At 35.0% G+C, this 21456-nt stretch overlaps 1 protein-coding gene across 5 annotated transcripts in view; it reads right to left on the bottom strand.

Annotated features, from left to right (window-relative positions):
- The window catches only part of LOC145319661 (FHF complex subunit HOOK interacting protein 2A-like), a 31294-nt gene that overhangs the window by 9338 nt on the left and 500 nt on the right, over positions 1–21456 (bottom strand). The window contains exons 2-20 of one of the 5 annotated variants that reach the window (XM_080161939.1): positions 21208–21308; positions 20760–20831; positions 20224–20310; positions 18630–18692; positions 17935–18012; positions 13497–13577; positions 12219–12277; positions 11361–11422; positions 10151–10264; positions 8305–8393; positions 7595–7676; positions 7096–7173; positions 6688–6740; positions 6393–6446; positions 6067–6126; positions 2140–2723; positions 1693–1760; positions 1021–1133; positions 790–860 (exon numbers count right to left, since the gene is read on the bottom strand). In XM_080161939.1, the coding sequence (XP_080018065.1) occupies positions 790–860; positions 1021–1133; positions 1693–1760; positions 2140–2723; positions 6067–6126; positions 6393–6446; positions 6688–6740; positions 7096–7173; positions 7595–7676; positions 8305–8393; positions 10151–10264; positions 11361–11422; positions 12219–12277; positions 13497–13577; positions 17935–18012; positions 18630–18692; positions 20224–20310; positions 20760–20831; positions 21208–21308 (1969 nt within the window). Of the gene's footprint in view, positions 1–789; positions 861–1020; positions 1134–1692; positions 1761–2139; positions 2727–6066; positions 6127–6392; positions 6500–6608; positions 6662–6687; positions 6741–7095; positions 7174–7594; positions 7677–8304; positions 8394–10150; positions 10265–11360; positions 11423–12218; positions 12278–13496; positions 13578–17934; positions 18013–18629; positions 18693–20223; positions 20311–20759; positions 20832–21207; positions 21309–21456 lie in introns of all 5 variants that reach the window. The other 4 variants (XM_080161941.1, XM_080161942.1, XM_080161937.1 and 1 more) reach the window with 4 other exon arrangements.

Below are 21456 nucleotides of genomic sequence, written 5' to 3'. Positions count from 1 at the left end.
ATAGTATTTTTTTACTGAATAAACTAGCTTTATGTTTAATATTTGGTTTATCGACTAAAAAGTGGGTTTACCATGGTTTTATAATAAAAAAAAAACTTTGAAATGTTACCTAAGCATTATTTGGTGCAATATCATCAAATGTTTTGATGATTTCAAACTGTTGTTTAAAAGCTTAATACAAAAGTATAAAAATGTATTTTAAAAAGGGTTGGTAACTTGTAATATTGTAAACAGTTTAATTAATGTACTTATACAATTTACAGCATTTGGTGCTTTTCTGCCGTGTTATTTTATTTTGTCTTTTGAACTCAAGAAAGCGTTTGTTGATATTGCATCATAAAATGCTTTACATTTCAAAGTTTATTTCATATAAAACAACGGTGAAACCTAACTTTTTAGCCGATAAACCAAGTATTAAACATAAACCTTTTATATTCACTAAAAAAATACTATGGATCAATGCTGGAAGGTGCTTAGAATCACTTGCTCTCGTTGGTGGATAGTTCCCTTTAGCGATACCGCATTTTCTAATGATTCAAGTTTTCTTTTTTTATGTTTAACCTGTTCAAAGAAATAATCTACTTTAATTGAGGAATTTCTTACAGGGTATTGGCAGACGTACATTTACAGATGTCAGAATGTTTTAAAAATGCAACTTCGATTGTAAAAAAGTTTTTGAAATCAAAGACCTAGGTAGATTGGTATTTAGAAATTACAATTGATGAAGTTTTTGCTGTAGATTTGCATATTAGAGCTGCAAACAACACAAATATCTGAAAAATATTTTACCTATGTATATTTGAAGGCGCAAATGTCTTGCTGATAAGCTCTTCCTTTTGTTTTGGTTCTTTGCTAGTTGTCTGAAATTAAAAATACTACATAATGTGAAGTGTCCAAACGTTTAAACCAATAATTGCAATCTACAAAAGAGTTAATTTCGTGAATCATCATTGGGGATGTACATCAATTTATCGACTATTGTCTTATCACTTTAGATCCCTGGTCAATATGTCAGCCTACCTTTATATTTTGTTCAGGTTCTCTTGACCTCGATCTGGACCGTTCATCTTCCACGTCTGACCAAGAGTTAGCTTCACTTTCTGTCAAAGTTTGGTTGTAGTAACCTCTGTCATCTATAGAAAAAACAAGGATGACAACATCCATAAATGCTAAGCTCTGAAGCGGTAGGACAAGCTAACATTAACTCTTGTTGAGTGTCAGAAATGAATAAGTAGAATATAAATGTATAAGCTTTAACCAAATTGTGCGTAAATTTGTTGCAAACAGGATACCTACTGTTTAAAATACATACTTACATTTTTTGGGATATTTCATGCAAAATGGGCATGTAATAAAAAGTTACTCATTTCCTACCTCGACAAAAAAATGTGTCTGTATGAACGAAAAAGATCTTGCTAAACACTGGACCGATTTGAATCTTCTTTGAAAGGAATAACGTATATTCAAGTACCAAAATCTTTAATTTTTTGAAAGGAATAACGTCTATTCAAGTACCAAAATCTTTAATGTTTACCGTTAACCAGCATGTTGTTTAAATTTTGGAGAAACACGGTCCTTGAAAATAACCTCACCCGCCTTCCGAAACAAAATTTTCATTTTCAGAAAACAAATTTTAAGAAGAGGGAAAACCTTTCTCAAATTTAAAGGCTTGGGGTGAAAAAAAATTCCTACCTAAATATCTTGTAACAAGATATTCCAAGAAAAGTTGATGGGGAGAACACAACATTGCATCAACAATTCTAAAAAAAATGATATGTGAAGAGGAAAAACTGATTTAAAAAGCAGATGTAGCAAGAAGCAAGAAGAATCTCATACTTATAGAGAAATATTAGCAAAAATTCAGCCGCTTATCTAAAACAGTAGCCGAGTTGATTCCATTTTACCATATAGACAAGGAGAAAAAGAATAGCTTTTCCCGTATTGCTTCAAAACCGATTAATATCCGGTGGATTCGAACCAGTTCTCCGCCATACAGAAAAATTCTGTCCAGCATCGAATTATATCCAGTTTTCTATGAATATGAAAATGTACAATCATAATTGTACAATGTACATTATATATCCGCGTAAAGCTGTTTATAATGCTATGAGAGAAATAACTATACTACAAAGTGTTTACCTCATTGATTCCAACTTTATTTCTTCGTTCTTATCCCACAGCTGAAGAATTTTTTCAAAGGAAGACTTATTCTCTTCTTGACAAGAACAGCTGGCAGCAGAACTTAGGTCTTCGTTAATATTAGCTTCTTCAGCATGTGAAATTATGCCATCATTAGTGATACTAGCTTTTGAAAAACAATCAACTGCTAAATTTAGATCATCAAAAGTGTTAACTTCTTCAGATGAATTGTCAGCCGCAATATTTATGTTACTTTCTTCAGAAGAACAGCTTGGATTTGATGCTTTAATGACAGATTCTTTTCCATTAATATTTATTTCAGAATTGTCACTAGGTGTAATATTTGCATGTATGTTTCTAGTGGAGGACTTAACATGTGATTGATGATCAAGATCATTTGATTTAGAATCAGCAGTAATATTCTCAGTGGCATCATCACTTTCAGTGACAACAGCTTTACTAGAGAAGCTTTTAACATAGCAGCTTCGGACAGCTTTATTAGCATCACAGTCGGCGAGACAGCTGTCAACAGCTTTGGTACAATCAGAAGAACAGTCAAACAGAGACAAAACAAATTGATCTCTGAATTTTATGAAGTTGTTCATTTTATAAAAATTTATCTAAGGGGGGGGGGTTTTAATGCAACCATCTCGTAATCAATGTATAAATGGCACTTAGAATTCGAATTTCGATCTCAAATTTTGCATGAGTAATCCTTGGTAGGTCTATTTTCCCTAAATCGAACAAAAAGTTGGAAAAGTAACGGCCGGCAGCTGGCGGCTCAGCAGTTTAGCCGTTTTTGCCTAATTTCAGGGCAAATTCATCATTAATTACGTAGGAATTAACTTTTTAAAACATATTTTTGGTTTAATTCATGTTAAATGATAGCAATAACCATTTTTAAAATTTCTTGTACCAGCTGCTAAACGGCTAGAACCGGCTGAAAATGGCTGGAAGCTGCCAAGAGTATGAATAGTTGATAGGGCATGTGACATGTCTAGGGGTAGGTTTTTATGGTTGCTGAGCTCAAAAATGCTACCAAAAATAGTGGCAGCCCATCAATATGGCAGCTGGGTAACAGCTGCAGCTCAGCTGGTAGCGGCCAAGAGTAGAATGGGTAGATAGGGCTTGTGACATGTCTAGGGGTAGGTTTTTATGGGTGCTGAGCTCAAAAATGCTATCAAAAATAGTGGCAGCTCATCCATATGGCAGCTGGGTAACGGCCGCTGCTCAGCTGGGAGCAGCTAAGAGTAGAATGAGTAGATAGGGCTTTTGACGTGTCTAGGGGTAGGTTTTTAGGGGTGCTGAGCTCATAAATACTATTAAAAATAGTGGCGGCCCATCCACATGGCAGCTGGGTAAAAGCTACAGCTCAGCTGGGAGCGGCCAAGAGTAGAATGAGTACATAGCGCCTGTGAGGTGTCTAGGGATAGGTTTTATTGGGTGCTGAGCTCAAAAATACTACCAAAAATAGTGGCCGCCTATCAATATGGCAGCTGGGTAACAGCTGCAACTCAGCTGGAAGCGGCCAAGAGTAGAATGGGTAGATAGGGCTTGTGACATGTCTAGGGGTAGGTTTTTATGGGTGCTGAGCTCAAAAATGCTATCAAAAATAGTGGCGGCCCATCCACATGGCAGCTGGGTAAAAGCTACAGCTCAGCTGGGAGCGGCCAAGAGTAGAATGAGTTCATAGGGCTTGTGACGTGTTTAGGGGTAGGTTTTCATGGGTGCTGAGCTCAAAAATACTACTAAAAAAAGTGGCCACCCATCCATATTGCAGCTGGGTAACAGCTAAGCTTAGCAGTAAGCCTTTATTTAAGACTCATTGACTATTGGGACTATTGAAGGATAACTAAATATTGAATATTTCAGTATAAATACAATATTGTCATTTTATATTATTAATAACAACACCTTATCAATGTATTGATTTAGTTGTAAAACGGCTGAAATTGGCGGAGAACAGTTACCAACAGATAAAAGTAAACAAGTAAAGACATAGCTTGTGATGTGTCAAAGAGGTGTAAGTTTTTATAGGTGCCAAGCTCATTAATACTCCCAAAAATAGAAAAGCCCATCCACATGGCAGCATGGTAAGGGCTGCTGCTCAGCTGTAGCTGTTACCCAGCTGCCATATAGACAGGCCCGAACTTTTATTGGTAGTATTTTAGAGCTCAACACCCACAAAAACCTACCCCTAGACACGTCACATGCTATGTACTTATGGCTATTGATAGCTGTTCTCAGCCGTTTTTTGGTAGTTTTCAGCTCTTGAAACAGTGAAATCTAGTAATTAAAAAGAGTTATTAGTAATATATCCATGAAAAAAAGGTAAAATGTTAATTGGGAGAAGTTTAATTCCACTGAAATAATCAATTTTTTAAGCCTCAAAAAACAGCTGAGCTGTGGCCATTACCCAGCTGCCATATAGAAGGGACGGCACTAATTTTTGTAGTATTTTTGTGCTCAGCGCCCATTAAAACCTACCCCTAGACACATCTGAAGCCCTATCTACTCATCTACTTTTGGCCGCTCCCAGCTGAGCTGCAGCTGTTACCCAGCTGCCATATGGATGGGCGGCCACTATTTTTGGTAGTATTTTTGAGCTAAGCAACCATAAAAACCTACCCCTAGACACGTCACAAGCCCCATCTACTCATTCTACTATTGGCCCCTCCTAGCTAAGCTGAGCTGTAGCTGTTACCCAGCTGCCATGTGGATGGGCCGCCACTATTTTTGGTAGAATTTTTGAGCTCAGCACCCATAAAAACCTACCCCTAGACACGTCACAAGCCCTATCTACTCATTCTACTCTTGTCCGCTCCCAGCTGAGCTGCAGCTGTTACCCAGCTGCCATATGGATGGGCTGCCACTATTTTTGGTAGCATTTTTGAGTTCAGCACCCCTAAAAACCTACCCCTAGACATGTCACAAGCCCTATGTACTCATTCTACTCTTGGCCGCTCCAAGGTGAGCTGCAGCTGTTACCCAGCTGCCATATGGATGGGCGGCCACTATTTTTGATAGTATTTTTGAGCTGAGCACCCCTAAAAACCTACCCCTAGACACGTCACAAGCCCTATCTACACATTCTACTCTAGGCAGCTCCCAGCTCAGCAGCGGCCGTTACCCAGCTGCCATATGATTGAGCTGCCACTATTTTTAATAGTATTTTTGAGCTCAGCACCCATAAAAACCTACCATTAGACACGTTACAAGCCCTATCTACTCATTCTACTCTTGGCCGCTACCAGCTGAGCTGCAGCTGTTACCCAGCTGCCATATGGATGGGCTGCCACTATTTTTGGTAGCATTTTTGAGCTCAGCAACCATAAAAACCTACCCCTAGACATGTCACATGCCCTATCAACTCTTCGTACTCTTGGCAGCTCCCAGCCGTTTTCAGCCGGTTCTAGCCGTTTAGCAGCTGGTACTAGAAATTTAAAAAATGTTTATTGCTATCATTTAACATGAATTAAACCAAAAATCTGTTTTTAAAAATTGATTCCTACGTAATTAATGATGAATTTGCCCTGAAAATAGGCAAAAAACGGCTAAACGGCTGAACCGCCAGCTGCCAGCCGTTACTTTTCCAACTTTTTGTTCGATTTAGGGAAAATAGACCTACCAAGGATTACTCATGCAAAATTTGAGATCGAAATTCGAATTCTAAGTGCCATTTATACATTGATTACGAGATGGTTGCATTAAAACCCCCCCCCTTTAAACATGAAAAATATAATGAGCAGTTAGGCTAAATGACTTTTTCTCGTTATAAATCAACAATAACCTTATTATTAAAGATTCTGTTTTAATTTTTTTTTGAAGAAAGATTGTATAAATAAAGCAAGGATTTACTCTCAGATTGAAAAGGAACAAGTTTAAGTATACATTTTTTTAAAAATTAAGATAAATGAACATTTTCCTAAAAACTGTTGATTTAATATGGTTCCAAACAACTCCAAGATAGGATAGGCCTCTCAATACCTTAAAATAAAAGAATTTAAAATATAGTAAACACTAGAAAAAATCTTTGGACAGGGATGTTTCCATATAATAAACCAAATAACCCGCCATTTTAAAAAATCCAAGTTTAAATGAAACGCCAAATTTTGTTTTTAAACACTTTACAGCCTTAGAAAAAGGCAAATGCCAAGTTTTGTCACAAAATTTTTTTTTCTTCTCATCTTAGAGATACAGACTTACATTTATAAAGGGTAGATCTTCCATAATTTAAGAAAAATATTGTTTACCTTTTCATTGCTATTTTTATTTAGAATTATGCTTGTCAGGAGAGATACCAGTGTGTTAGCAATAATACGGGATACTTCTGAGCCAATTACAGGGTGAGCTTGGGTTACTAGATAGATAGATAGATAGATACCAGTGTGTTAGCAATACTATGAGATACTTCTGAGCAAATCAAAGGGTGAGCTTGGGTTACTAGATACATAGATAGATACCAGTGTATTTGCAATACTACGGGATACTTCTGAGCCAATCACAGGGTGAGCTTGGGTTACTAGATACATAGATAGATACCAGTGTATTTGCAATACTACGGGATACTTCTGAGCCAATCACAGGGTGAGCTTGGGTTACTAGATACATAGATAGATACCAGTGTGTTAGCAATACTATGAGATACTTCAGAGCAAATCAAAGGGTGAGCCTGGGTTACTAGATACATAGATAGATACCAGTGTGTTAGCAATACTATGAGTTACTTCTGAGCCAATCACAGGGTGAGCTTGGGTTACTAGATACATAGATAGATAGATAAAACTGAAATATAGATAGATAGACAGGTGGATAGATAGATAGACAGACAGATTTTACCCCCCTTAAATATTTTTAAAATATTAGATTCCCCCCCCCCAAATTTCAAACCCCTTATTACCCCCTTCAAAAAATAAAGTTTGGACGTCCCTGGTTTATTGGCAGCAATATTCTTACCTAAATTATCCACAAAATCTAGGAAGCTGAGGAAACAAATCAGTTCTGTCCGCCCATGAAAACCATCTTGTCCATATTCTGATAAGAAAACAAGTATAACAATATCCAAGAGTAAAGAAGCTTAAAAATAATTGTGTGTTTTGAAGGATTATTGGTCATGATCATCAATGATTTTTAAGACACTTTTCTTTGGTAACAGCATGTAACATTCCCATTCCCCAGTGATAATACACAAATTTATCCCTTTTGTTGATTACTATTAGTGAATTAAACATTTGAACGCTCAACATAATGAAACAACCAATCAAATTCAATAAAAGTCCCCAATGTTGTAGAGCAAACGAATCGAAAAACTTTATCATAAAACTTTGGAGACAAAAGTAATAAAAATTGAATTGCCCCCCCCCCCTCTCCCTGGTTAAAATGTCACATGAAAGACTATCAGAAGAACTAGGAGTAAGAGACAAATATTGTGCAATCAAAGAAAGGTAAACCTTACCTGGAGAATAAAGTTTGTGGGCATTGACCCAGTTTACTTCCATTTCTTCCATCCGATTCTGGTCAATATCCAGTGGTATACACTATATATAACAAGTTGTAAAACAAGCACCGCCGTTGATGTTGATGCCCTATTTTAATTTTGTAATAATTTGGAAAGTGGGAAGGGTGTTTTTTTCCATCAGCCTAACCCTTGCGGGGGTCCTTATCCAGCAATCCTACCCAGTACCCAATATAATCTAATCTAACTTGACCTATAGAAATAAACAAAACAAACAACCCTCCTCCTACAATTTTCAATTTAATGCAAAAAAGGAGGATAGGATCGCGTAGCTCAAAAAACTTTCCGAGAGAAAGCACCGTTTTCGCTGCATTATTATCTTTATGGTAGTTGCTTTTATGTAGCACAATTTCATGCTTCATATTGATTTTTGTTTCATTGAAGTTGACAGGTCGTGGCGGTTTTTGGCAGAGTAAACCCCACCGTTTATTCCATTACATTTTTTTACTTTATTAGTACAATTACCTGACAGATGTAACTCTAGATTGCTAATTCTTTATATATTGGTTTAAAAAGTGGCAATTTTATGCAGGGACATCCAAATGGCTGGGGGGGGGGGGGGGTACAGGGGTGTTTACATCCCCCTCGAGATTTTTTAACCCCTCCCCCCCAAGCTTGGATGTCAATGATTCCATGCTCCCACTTCATACCTGGAACAGATGAACTAATCTTGATTCTATCACAGTAATAAAGGAGCTCTGATACACAATACAATCAGCTGACTCGTCACTTTTTATTCCTGAAATAGGAGTTTAGGTTCATTTCATTACCAAACTTTTTACTAAAATATTTCAATGCACGAATAAAAACATCAATAACATGCATAATTCTAAATGCTCTCATGACATGGATTTTAAAAATAATACTTTTCTTTTTCGAAATATTTTTTTGCCCAGTTTTAATCTTTTCAGATTAGGTAATCAAAATGTAATGTTTAGAGAAAATCAAGAAATTTTTTTTTAATTACTAAAAAGCTAAAGAGGACTATCCACGAACAAGAGCACGTGATTTTAAGTACCTTCCAGCATTGACTCTGAGTATTTTCTTTCAAAATATAATAGGTCACTATTAATAATTAATATATTGACGAGAAAATTTATGTTTCACCACTTCACGTTGAAGAAAAGTAAAAAAATGTCCAGCATTTTTAGTTAAAATCAAACGTTTTGTTGAGTTCGGGGTGTCTTTAATTGTCCATGTTGTCAAATGATAAAAATTTTATAAAGTTAAAAGCACATTTACTATATCTCATATGTATGTTTAAATTAATGCTAGTATGGATTAATTTACAATCTATATAACACAAGTATTCGCATATGTATCATCAAATATCCATTTTATTAAAAGAATTAGCTTCATAAAAGTTTTCAAAATCAATTAAAATACCTACCTAAAAAACATGGTGAAACATAATTTTTCTCGTCAATACAATAATGATATATGGTGACCTATTATATTCTGAAAGAAAATACTTAGGATCAATGCTGAAAGGTACTTAGAATCATGTGCTCTCGTTCGTGGATAGTCCCCTTTAGAGTCAATACAGTAAATTAGGGTTTTAGAGCCAAGGAGTACATTTGTAAGTTTTAGAAAACAAGCAGAACGGACAAAATTGCCCTACTGTGCATTGGATTGATAATAATATTTTTCAGAGTAAATGAAGTAATAAAAAAAAAAGTTGAATGGTTCCTTCTACAGAGTCATCAAGAGAAATGATTTAAAAAAAAACTTAATTATGCATAGAAAATAAAACAATTATGTAATATCCTTTATATATTTGGAAAACCTATTATGAGACATTTATGTTTTAAATATTTGAAAATGATTATTTCAACAAATTATGTCCTAAAAACCGGTTTTTCCAAAGGCCTTTTTTTCGAAGATTTATTGATTTAAAGGGTGTAAAAAAATGTGCACCTTTTTGAAATTCAAATTGCTTGGCTTGTGTTAATAGTAGAAAAATGTTGCGCATATCGTGGCAATCGTCATAAGCTCTAATTTTTGAAAATATAAGAACCGTTTTTGTGTTTTTTATAGTTTAGGAGCTACGTTGAAAAATTTGAGAAAAAGGTTGAAAAGTTTTAAGAAATTGGAACATTTTACCTCGTAGCTCCTATACCATGCGTAGCACTTCAAAGGTTTTCATGTAGTAAAAAACTAGAGCTTATGACGATTCTAACGATATGCATAACATTTTTCTACTATTAACACAAGCCGCGCAATTTGAATTTAAAAAAGGTGCACATTTTTTTACAACCTTTAAATCAATAAATCTTCGAAAAAAAGGCCTTTGAAAAAACCGGTTTTTAGGACATAATTTGTTGAAATAATCATTTTCAACTATTTAAAACATAAATGTCTCATAATAGGTTTTCCAAATATATAAAGGATTTAACATAATTCTTTAATTTTCTATGCATAATTAAGTTTTTTAAAAAATCATTTCTCTTGAATGACCCTGTATAATTATCCTTTTACACTTATCAGATAAGTTACCTGCTAGTTTAATAATATTCTGTAGAGCTGTGCAAGCCACGCAGTAATCAGAACTGTCAATATAATTCAACAGAGCAGTAGATAGATAGTGTCCTGATTCCATGCTGTCTAGAGCTAAAATATAGGATAGATAGATAGATAGTGGCCTGATTCCATGCTGTCTAGAGCTAGAATATAGGATAGATAGATAGTGGCCTGATTCCATGCTGTCTAGAGCTAAAATATAGGATAGATAGATAGATAGTGGTCTGATTCCATGCTGTCTAGAGCTAAAATATAGGATAGATAGATAGATAGGGGCCCGATTCCATGCTGTCTAGAGCTAGAATATAGGATAGATAGATAGTGGCCCGATTCCATGCTGTCTAGAGCTAGAATATAGGATAGATAGATAGTGGCCTGATTCCATGCTGTCTAGAGCTAAAATACAGGATAGATAGATAGATAGATAGTGGCCTGATTCCATGATGTCTAGAGCTAAAATACAGGATAGATAGATAGATAGTGGCCTGATTCCATGCTGTCTAGAGCTAGAATATAGGATAGATAGATAGTGGCCTGATTCCATGCTGTCTAGAGCTAAAATACAGGATAGATAGATAGATAGTGGTCTGATTCCATGATGTCTAGAGCTAGAATATAGGATAGATAGATAGTGGCCTGATTCCATGCTGTCTAGAGCTAAAATACAGGATAGATAGATAGATAGTGGTCTGATTCCATGCTGTCTAGAGCTAGAATATAGGATAGATAGATAGTGGCCCGATTCCATGCTGTCTAGAGCTAGAATATAGGATAGATAGATAGTGGCCTGATTCCATGCTGTCTAGAGCTAAAATACAGGATAGATAGATAGATAGATAGTGGCCTGATTCCATGATGTCTAGAGCTAAAATACAGGATAGATAGATAGATAGTGGCCTGATTCCATGCTGTCTAGAGCTAGAATATAGGATAGATATATAGATAGATAGTGGCCTGATTCCATGCTGTCTAGAGCTAGAATATAGGATAGATAGATAGATAGACTGGTTCAAAAACTTGTAGTGCCAAATTTTCTATCAACAATCTACAGTAGAGGTAATTTTATATATCATCATTGGAAATGTACATCAATTTAATGTCCCTTGTCTTATTCCTTAAGATCCCTGGAAGAAATATTTAAATGAAAAATAAATATTAACTAAAATTAACTTTGAAAACTACTGACCTTGTTTGACATTGAGAGCAAGAGATTCAATTTGAGCCAAGTTTATCTGAGAACTTGTCTTACTAAAAATATATTATAATTAATAGTTATAGTAGGGGAATTCCTTGGCCCAAAATAGGCGCTACTCATAACCATGCATAGTTAGTACTTCCAGACAAAGGTCGTGAATTTTTTAAAGAGTTAGTTGTCTGATTGATGTTACTTAACCTAATACCCCTGGTGTTTGGACAGAAAATGAGAGATTTGACTCCCCTTAGTTATCCTGGTTTGTTGGACCTGACGTTATAGTTTCCTGGACATTTAGGAAAAAATAGTTCTATACAATTTTGTTATGATGTCTCTTTATTTTATAACTAGCGGCTACGCCCCTAGAGGCCTCTAGGGGCACTTGAGGAGGAGAGAGTCGAATTTAATAACCCAATTTCTTATTTTAGATTTTAAAAAAAAAAGTAAAAAATTTTTTTGGGGAGGTCGAAATTTTTTTTTTTTTTTTGGGGGGGGTGCCGGGCCCCCCCCCTCATTTTTAAATTTAGTTTAAAATTTAAAAAAAAAATGGGGGGGGATTTTTCATTTTTTTGGGGGGTTGGGGGTGTCCCACCCCCCAAGAAAATAGTTATGAACCTTCCCGGGACCTATGAGAAGCTACCCTGTTAAGGAGAACCCGATCGGTTAAGCGGTTAGCGAGATCCTTCGGTACACACAGACACACACACAAACAAACATCCTGTTACTTTAGTATAAGGACTAGCGAATATGCACCTATTCCACTTTTAATTTTAGATATCAATTTTTACAACAGCTATAAGTAAATATCAATATTTTCATCAAAATAATTGGCAAATTTTAATAATAATTTACCTTGATTTTCTACTGCTCATGTTAGACTTTAGATTAGATCCTTTGCTTGGAATAAATACCTAAAATTAAATAGATCTTACTTTTTTTAACTGTACAAGGTAAGGTATTTTAACAATTGTATTTGTTAACAGGGAAAGAATTTGTCTGTACAAGGTGAGGTTGTTTAACAATTGTATTTGTTAACAGGGAAATAATTTACCAATACAATGTGAGGTTGTTTAAATAGTATATTTGTTAACAGGGTAATAATTTACCAATACAATGTGAGGTTGTTTAAATAGTATATTTGTTAACAGGGAAATAATTTACCTGTTCAAGGTGTGGTTGTTGAACAATTGTATTTGTTAACAGGGTAAGAATTTACCAATACAATGTAAGGTTGCTTAAATAGTATATTTGTTAACAGGGTAATAATTTACCACTACAAGGTGAGGTTGTTTAACAATTGTATTTGTTAACAGGGTAATAATTTACCTGTACAAGGTGAGGTTGTTTAACAATTGTATTTTTAACAGGGAAATAATTTACCTGTACAATGTAAGGTTGTTTAAATAGTATATTTGTTAACAGGGTAATAATTTACCACTACAAGGTGAGGTTGTTTAACAATTGTATTTGTTAACAGGGTAATAATTTACCTGTACAAGGTGAGGTTGTTTAACAATTGTATTTGTTAACAGGGAAATAATTTACCTGTACAAGGTGAGGTTGTTTAACAATTGTATTTGTTAACAGGGAAATAATTTACCAATACAATGTAAGGTTGTTTAAATAGTATATTTGTTAACAGGGTAATAATTTACCAATACAATGTGAGGTTGTTTAAATAGTATATTTGTTAACAGGGAAAGAATTTACCTGTACACGGTGTGGTTGTTGAACAATTGTATTTGTTAACAGGGTAAGAATTTACCAATACAATGTGAGGTTAACAGGGAAAGAATTTACCAATACAATGTAAGGTTGTTTAACAATTGTATTTGTTAACAGGGAAAGAATTTGTCTGTACAAGGTGAGGTTGTTTAACAATTGTATTTGTTAACAGGGAAATAATTTACCTGTACAAGGTGAGGTTGTTTAACAATTGTATTTGTTAACAGGGAAAGAATTTACCAATACAATGTGAGGTTGTTTAAATAGTATATTTGTTAACAGGGTAATAATTTACCTGTACAAGGTGAGGTTGTTTAACTATTGTATTTGTTAACAGGGAAATAATTTACCTGTACAAGGTGAGGATGGTTAACAATTGTATTTGTTAACAGGGAAAGAACTTACCTGTACAAGGTGAGGTTGTTTAACAATTGTATTTGTTAACAGGGAAAGGAACTCTATTTCTTGACTTTCTGATGGTGAGGCCTAAAAGGTTAAAATAGTTAATTCATACCAGAGAACTGGCGAATATAATACAAAACTTATGGTACCAGTGTAATTTACAGTCCAATGTCCCTTCTCTATGTGATAATAGGGTGCTTTATTCACAGCACAGGAATGAGTGAAAGTACCGAATAACGGGTGCAATGACTAAAATCTGTGCCCAAACAATGGATGTATAAGGGGGGGGGGCGTAATGACATAAGCTCTTAAACCGTGAGCAAAATGGTCTAAATATTGAGCTAGACCCTTCAAACTTTTTATATAAGCCTAGTCCTATAGGTATTACATCTAAATGGCAAAAAAATCCAAAATTTATTATTTTTAGGTTAGGTTAGGTAAGAAAAACCCTGCGGAAATGGGGTTTTTAGGCTTTTTTTGGTCTATTTTGATGTGGAAACTTGCCTTAAATTGTTTTTTCTTAGGGTTTTAACTTAAATACACTGTATCTTTTCATATGGACATTATTTAAGATGATTCAGCAAGTCGGGGACCGACCCCAGGGGGCTAGGTGGGTGGCCCGCAGGGGTTAAGTTCATTTTTCCCAATATATTTGTTGTGATACATCAAATTATAGGTTTTTTAGGTCAAGCAACTCAAATTCAGAGCTAAAATAAGCATTAGACTAATCTGAAGCTAGCCCCAGCGGGCTAGGTTGGTGGCCCGCAGGGGTTAAGTGCATTTTTTGTAATATATATCTTGTTATATATCAAACTATAGGTTTTTTAGGTCAAGAAACTCAAATTCTGAGCGAAAATTAGCATTAGACTGACTTGAAGCTAACCCCCCCCCCCCCCCCCGGGCTAGGTTGGTTTTCTGCAGGGCTTAAGAGCATTTACCTAACCTAACCTAGAAACTTACTTATATTTTCACAGGTTTTTTTTCTTGAATAAACTGTGTCTATTAATGAGGACTTTATTTAAGATGACCCAGCAAGTCGGGGACCGACCCCAGCGGGCTAGGTGGGTGGCCCGCAGGGGTTAAGTGCATTTTTTCCATATGTATAAGTTGCGATACATCAAATTATAAGTTTCTTAGGTCAGTTAACTCAAATTCAGAGCTAGAATCTGAAACTAGCCCCAGCGGGCTAGGTTGGTGGCCCACAGGGGTTAAATGCATTATTTCCAATATAAATCTTGTTATATTTCAAAATAAAGGTTTTTAAGGTCAAGAAACTCAAATTCAGAGCTAAAATTGGCATAAGACTTGCCTGAAGCTAACCCCTGCGGGCTAGGTAGATTTTCCACAGGGCTTATGTGCATTTTACCTAATCTAACCTAGAAACTTACTTATTCTTTTTTGATTTTTTCCTTGAATAAACTGTGTCTATTAATGAGGACATTATTTTAGATAATCCAGCAAGTTGGGGACCGACCCCAGCGGGCTAGGTGGGTGGCCCACAGGGGTGTAGTGCATTTTTTCTAAAGTATGTGTTGTCATACGTCAAATTATAGGTTTTTTATGTCAAGAAACTCAAATTCGGAGCTATTTTAAGCATTAGACTGACCTAAGGCTAACCCCCGCGGATTAGGTGGGTGGCCTGCAGGGGTAAATTTTCCAAATTATGTGTTGTTATACATCAAACTATTGGTTTTTTAAGTCAATTTGGAGCTAAAAAAACACAATGCAACCTGATGCTAGTTTTTTCGTGGTATGTGGTATACATTAAATTAAAAAATTGTATCCTATTAGCATATTAAATTCTTCCACCGCTAACATTGTACTATCAAAATTTAAATTCTTTCAAATATATGCCATATAAATGTAGTTTAACCAATTAACCAGGAAAAAATATGCAGTTCACTAAATTAAGTTCAAATGCATTTTGTGAAACTACCCCTTTGAATTTCTGGATCTAAAAAACCTATAATTTTATGTATGACAACTAAAAATGCACTTAACCCCTGCGGGCCACGCACCTAGCCTGCTGGGGTCTTAAATCTTAAATAATGTTTTAATAAATAGACACAGTTTATTCCAGAAAAAAAACATAAAAAAACAAGTAAGGTTCTAGGTTAGGTTAGGTAAAATGCACTGAAGACTTGCAGGCAACCCACCTAGCCTGCTGGGGCTAACTTCAGATAAGTCTGATGCTTTTATTAGCTGTAAATTTGAGTTTCTTGACCTTAAAAACCTATAGTTGGATGTATGACAACACATACTTAAAAAAAATGCATTTAACCCCTGAGGGACACCCACCTAGCCCGCTGGGGTCGGTCTTCGACTTGCTGGATCATCTGAAATAAGGTCCTCATGAATGGACAGTTTATTTGAAAAAAAAATATTAAACGTAAGTTTCTAGGTTAGGTAAAATGCACTTAAGCCCTGTGGGCTACCTATCTAGCCCGCTGGGGTTAGCTGCAGATTAGTCTAATGCTTATTTCAGCTCTGAATTTGAGTTCTTTGACCTAAACAACCTATAATTGGATTTATCACAACATATATATTGGGGAAAATGCACTTGACCTCTGCGGGCCACCCACCTAGCCCGCTGGGGTCGGTCCCCGACTTGCTGGATCATCTTAAATAAAGTCTTCATTAATAGACACAGTTTATTCATAAGGTCCTCATGAATGGACAGTTTATTCTAGAAAAAAAACCTAAAAAAAATAATAAATGTAAGTTTCTAGGTTAGCTTAGGTAAAATGCACTTAAGCCCTGTGGGCAACCCAGCTAGCCCGCTGGGGTTAGCTTCAGATTATTCTAATGCTTATTTTAGCTCTGAATTTGAGTTCTTTGACCTAAAAACATATCATTTGATGTATCACATCATATCATACCTAGCCCGCAGGGGCTAGTTTCAGATTAGTCTTATGCTAATTCTAGCTCTGAATTTGAGTTAACTGACCTAAAAAAACTTATAATTTGATGTATCGCAACATATACATATGGAAGAAATGCACTTAACCCCTGCGGGCCACCCACCTAGCCCGCTGGGGTCGGTCCCCGACTTGCTGGATCATCTTAAATAAAGTCCTCATTAATAGACACAGTTTATTCAAGAAAAAAACCTGTGAAAATATAAGTAAGTTTCTAGGTTAGGTTAGGTAAATGCTCTTAAGCCCTGCAGAAAACCAACCTAGCCCGGGGGGGTTAGCTTCAAGTCAGTCTAATGCTAATTTTCGCTCAGAATTTGAGTTTCTTGACCTAAAAAACCTATAGTTTGATATATAACAAGATATATATTACAAAAAATGCACTTAACCCCTGCGGGCCACCAACCTAGCCCGCTGGGGCTAGCTTTAGATTAGTCTAATGCTTATTTTAGCTCTGAATTTGAGTTGCTTGACCTAAAAAACCTATAATTTGATGTATCACAACAAATATATTGGGAAAAATGAACTTAACCCCTGCGGGCCACCCACCTAGCCCCCTGGGGTCGGTCCCCGACTTGCTGAATCATCTTAAATAATGTCCATATGAATAGATACAGTGTATTTAAGTTAAAACCCTAAGAAAAAACAATTTAAGGCAAGTTTCCACATCAAAATAGACCAAAAAAAGCCTAAAAACCCCATTTCCGCAGGGTTTTTCTTACCTAACCTAACCAAAAAATAAAAATTTTTGGATTTTTTTGCCATTTAGATGTAATACCTATAGGACTAGGCTTATATACCAAGTTTGAAGGGTCTAGCTCAATATTTAGACCATTTTGCTCACGGTTTAAGAGCTTATGTCATTACGCCCCCCCCCCCTTACTTGGATCTTACACCAGATTTTTATGTTCTATAATAAAGTGAACTCTGTAGCGGGCTTAAATAACGATCTCTCCCACCCCCCTCCTATGACCCCATTCTCTTTCATCCTACTGGATAAACGGCCCGACCAATAAATGCTGCTCAAGGAAATACATACCAAGGACGTAGCTAAAGCCATCAAACTGATTAAACCTAACCCTGTACTTAACACACCAGCACCCAACATAAATAAAGATGAGAAAAACCTACCCAGAAAGACCAGATCCACACTCGCTCAACTAAGATCTGGCTACAGCTCGTATCTTAACAGTTATTTGTCAAGAATAAACGAGGATTATCAAAATATCTGCCCTAACTGTAACCAGACGCCACACGATACCAAACATATTTTCAACTGTCCTGCTAAACCCACCTTACTGACAGTTAAATCACTCTGGGATAAACCCATTGAAGCAGCAGCCTTCCTGGAGTTACCTGGAGTAAATGATGATGGAGGATAAATGGAAGGGCTACAAAACAAAACAAACCAATAAATGCTGTGGGAAATTGCAACCTAAATTGACTAAATTTTCTCCTGTTTATAATCCACGTATATTCTACAGCACCCATTAACCAACATACAATCAATTAAAGATTTAATTTACCTTATTTATTGAGCAAACAAGAGTGAGCCTGCTGATAGGAAGGTGGCAGGCTGTTTCACATAACAGGGCATATTTTACCTGGGGAAAAAAATTAGGTTATAAAAATCCAAGCTATATAGAAGTCTTAATTTCATTGTAATAGATTTCCTGATTTGGCAATGGAGGGACAATAATACAATCCAATAAATACTTGGTGCATGGTAGGTTACTAGATTCCCCCCCTTAATCCTTCTACATGAAGTAGTAATGTTTTTTTGTCTGAAGCTTCAGACCGATTAAGTTTTACATATTAGGGAGGCTTATCCCAGGGCTCGGGATTATTTTATGCTGTTTTCATGTTTAAGCTATTTTTCTAACCCCTCGCTACTCCTTCGGATAAAGAGCCCCTAGATGCTTGGGGCGCAGCTGCTAGTAACAAAAAAAAGAATAATCAATCCAGCAGTGTTTTATTTTTCACTAATGACTGCGTTCCTAGCATCTAGAGGCAAGTATTTAAAGGGGCAAAGCAGTTGCAGAAAATGGCCTAAAACCATCCCAGGACAAAAAGTCCTGGAGGAAAACTCAACCAGTTCAGTAGTTATTGAGATCTTAATCTTCAGAGACAAAAATACCTTACTACTTTATAAAAATTTTATGTTGTTATTCTTGTTTTCATATAGGTACCTACTTAAAAGTTTGAAAACTTAAACATTTACCTTATCTAGTAAGAATATAAATAATTTGAAAATATATGGTCGTATTCCTGGCGGGGTGTCTGCCTACAAAATAAATTAAAATTATCATAAAATCATTATTTAAAAAAGATTTTTTATCATAGAATAATGGACAAAAGAACATGTTTCAAACATAGAATATGTTCTAAACGTGGTAACATAATCTACCTGATATAATGTTACAAGTATATCAAGAATATCCTTGTATAGAACATGTTCTAAACATGGTAACATAATCTACCTGACATAATGTTACATGAATATTAAAGGACGCCTGCAAGAAATAACACACTTTAACTGCTGAAAGACTGCCACAAGAAGACCCAATACCCCAAATTATAAGCCTTCAGCTTCAATAACAAAAAAGTTCTAGGCATTTAAAAATAGCATTTTATGTACAATGGAATTTTTAAAGATTTCCAATGCTCATAAAAGAAAAAACAATATTAAATTACGTTGCCTAGACATAAAATTATAACCTTATCTTTGTCAGAAACTCAGATTGCCTGTAACTGATTACATTTTTACAATAAAAACACCACATTTCATAGTCAAAATCTATGAAAAAAATTCGATTTAAATTGCATTTTTTAACGAAAATCATAGCGGAAACAAAGGGGTAAACTAATACAAGCTTAGCTGTGATTGGTTGTTAAGCTGATTCAGCCTTCTGATTGGCTACAGTACATTCGGTACAACGCAAGTAAAACTTAATTTTTTTTAATGATTTTGACTATAAAAATGGGTATTTTTATTGTAAAAATATAATTAGTTACTGGAAACCTAAATTTATGACAAAAATAAGCTTATAATTTTGTTTCTAGGCCACGTAGTTTAATTTTAAAGTTTTCAACATGAGCATTGCAATTCTTTCAAAATTTCCATTGTACATAAAATGTCATTTTAAAATGCCTAGAACTTTTTTGTTATAGAAGCTGAAGGCTTCAAATTTGGGGTATTTGGTCTACTTGTGGCAGTCTTTCAGCAGTTAAAGCGTGGTATTTCTTGCAGGATTCCTTTAAGAATATCTTGTTATAGAACATATGACATGGTAACATAATCTACCTGACATAATGTAACATGAATAATAAGAATATCTTGATAGAGAACATGTTCTAAACATGGTAACATAATCTACCTGACATAATGTTACAAGAGTATTAAAAATATCTTGGTAAAGAACATGTTCTAAACATGGTAACATAATCTACCTGACATAATGTTACAAGAATATTAAGAATATCCTCTCATAGAACATGTTCTAAACATGGTAACATAATCTACCTGACATAATGTTACAAGAATATTAAGAATATCCTTGTATAGAACATGTTCTAAACATGGTAACATAATCTAACTGACATAATGTTACAAGAGTATTAAGATTATCCTTGAATAGAACATGTTCTAAACATGGTAACATAATCTACCTGACATAATGTTACAAGAATATTAAGAATATCTTGTTATAGAACATGTTCTTAACATGGTAACATAATCTACCTGACATAATGTTACAAGAATATTAAGAATATCTTGATAGATAACATGTTCTAAACATGGTAACATAATCTACCTGACATAATGTTACAAGAATATTAAGAATATCTTGGTAGAGAACATGTTCTAAACATGGCAACAGACTTTTTCCATCAGAATTCTCCTAAATAAAAAAAGATTACTTAGTTATTTGTTGCATAAAGCTTATTCTCCATTTGAAATGTTGCTATAGAAAGAAAAAACTATAAACTCTATAAATATTAGGAATATTAATAATTTAGTAGGCCAATCAAATGTAATTCACAAAATTAGTTAGGTAGGGTTATTATAAAACATCTTTTGCTGCAGTTTATGAGTGCTTTTTAAAAATCTTGTATGGTTTGTTCAATTGAATAGTCCAAACTTTCCATAAAAAAATATTTTAATTTTGTATATCATCATTGGGGATTTACATTAATTTATCAACCATTGTTTTATCTGTGGTCTGTTGAATGAACAGGGCGTATGAAGTGAGAAACTGGTTTGAAATAATAACCATAAGTAGGTATCTTATTCGCAGGACGAAAATACTACTTAAGTTGAAGATTAGATTTTCCTACTAAAACTACGTACCTCTTCTTTAACCAATATTGCTAGAATCTTATTCAGATGGAATGTTAGAAAGGTTTTCTCAACAGGTTCAGCCTAAATTTATTTTTACATATAATGTAACTAAGTTTAATTAAAAGTTTTGGATCATATTAAGGAAATAAAGTCATTCCTAAAAAGGACAGAAATTTCCTTCCAAAAAGAACTTTAATAAAACAAGTACATATATATTTAAAGAGCAAGAATATTAAGTAAAAGATTTAAGAAGTTTTAAATATAATACATATTCAGATCATAAATATGAAAAACATATAGAAACAAATTTCTAATAATAAAGTGGGCCAGATAAAATAATCTACATCCTAATATTAACAAGCTAATAAATTTCAAAATTAATTTATCACCCAATGTCCTATCACTGTATTCCATAAATCCACCCAATCCCAAAAAGCATAGCATTCACAACATTTACCTTTAAGTCCCTGACAGTTTTTGAAGCATAGTATTCTAGGAAAGCTGTCCAATGGTGTTGCAAGTCCTGCAGGGGACTCACCTCTGGTGCCAGCAAGGAACCTAAACATAAAGCTTTACAATGATGTTGCAGGTCCTGCAGAGGACTCACCTCTGGTGCCAGCAAGGAACCTATAAATAAAGGTTTACAATGGTGTTGCAGGTCCTACAGAGAACTCGCCTCTGGTGCCAGCAAGGAAGCTAAACAAAA

Source organism: Acartia tonsa, chromosome 5, assembly GCF_053477335.1.
Source record: "Acartia tonsa isolate MP-2025a chromosome 5, ASM5347733v1, whole genome shotgun sequence".
NCBI lineage: Eukaryota > Metazoa > Arthropoda > Copepoda > Calanoida > Acartiidae > Acartia > Acartia tonsa.
This window is presented reverse-complemented; position numbering and strand designations above follow the sequence as displayed.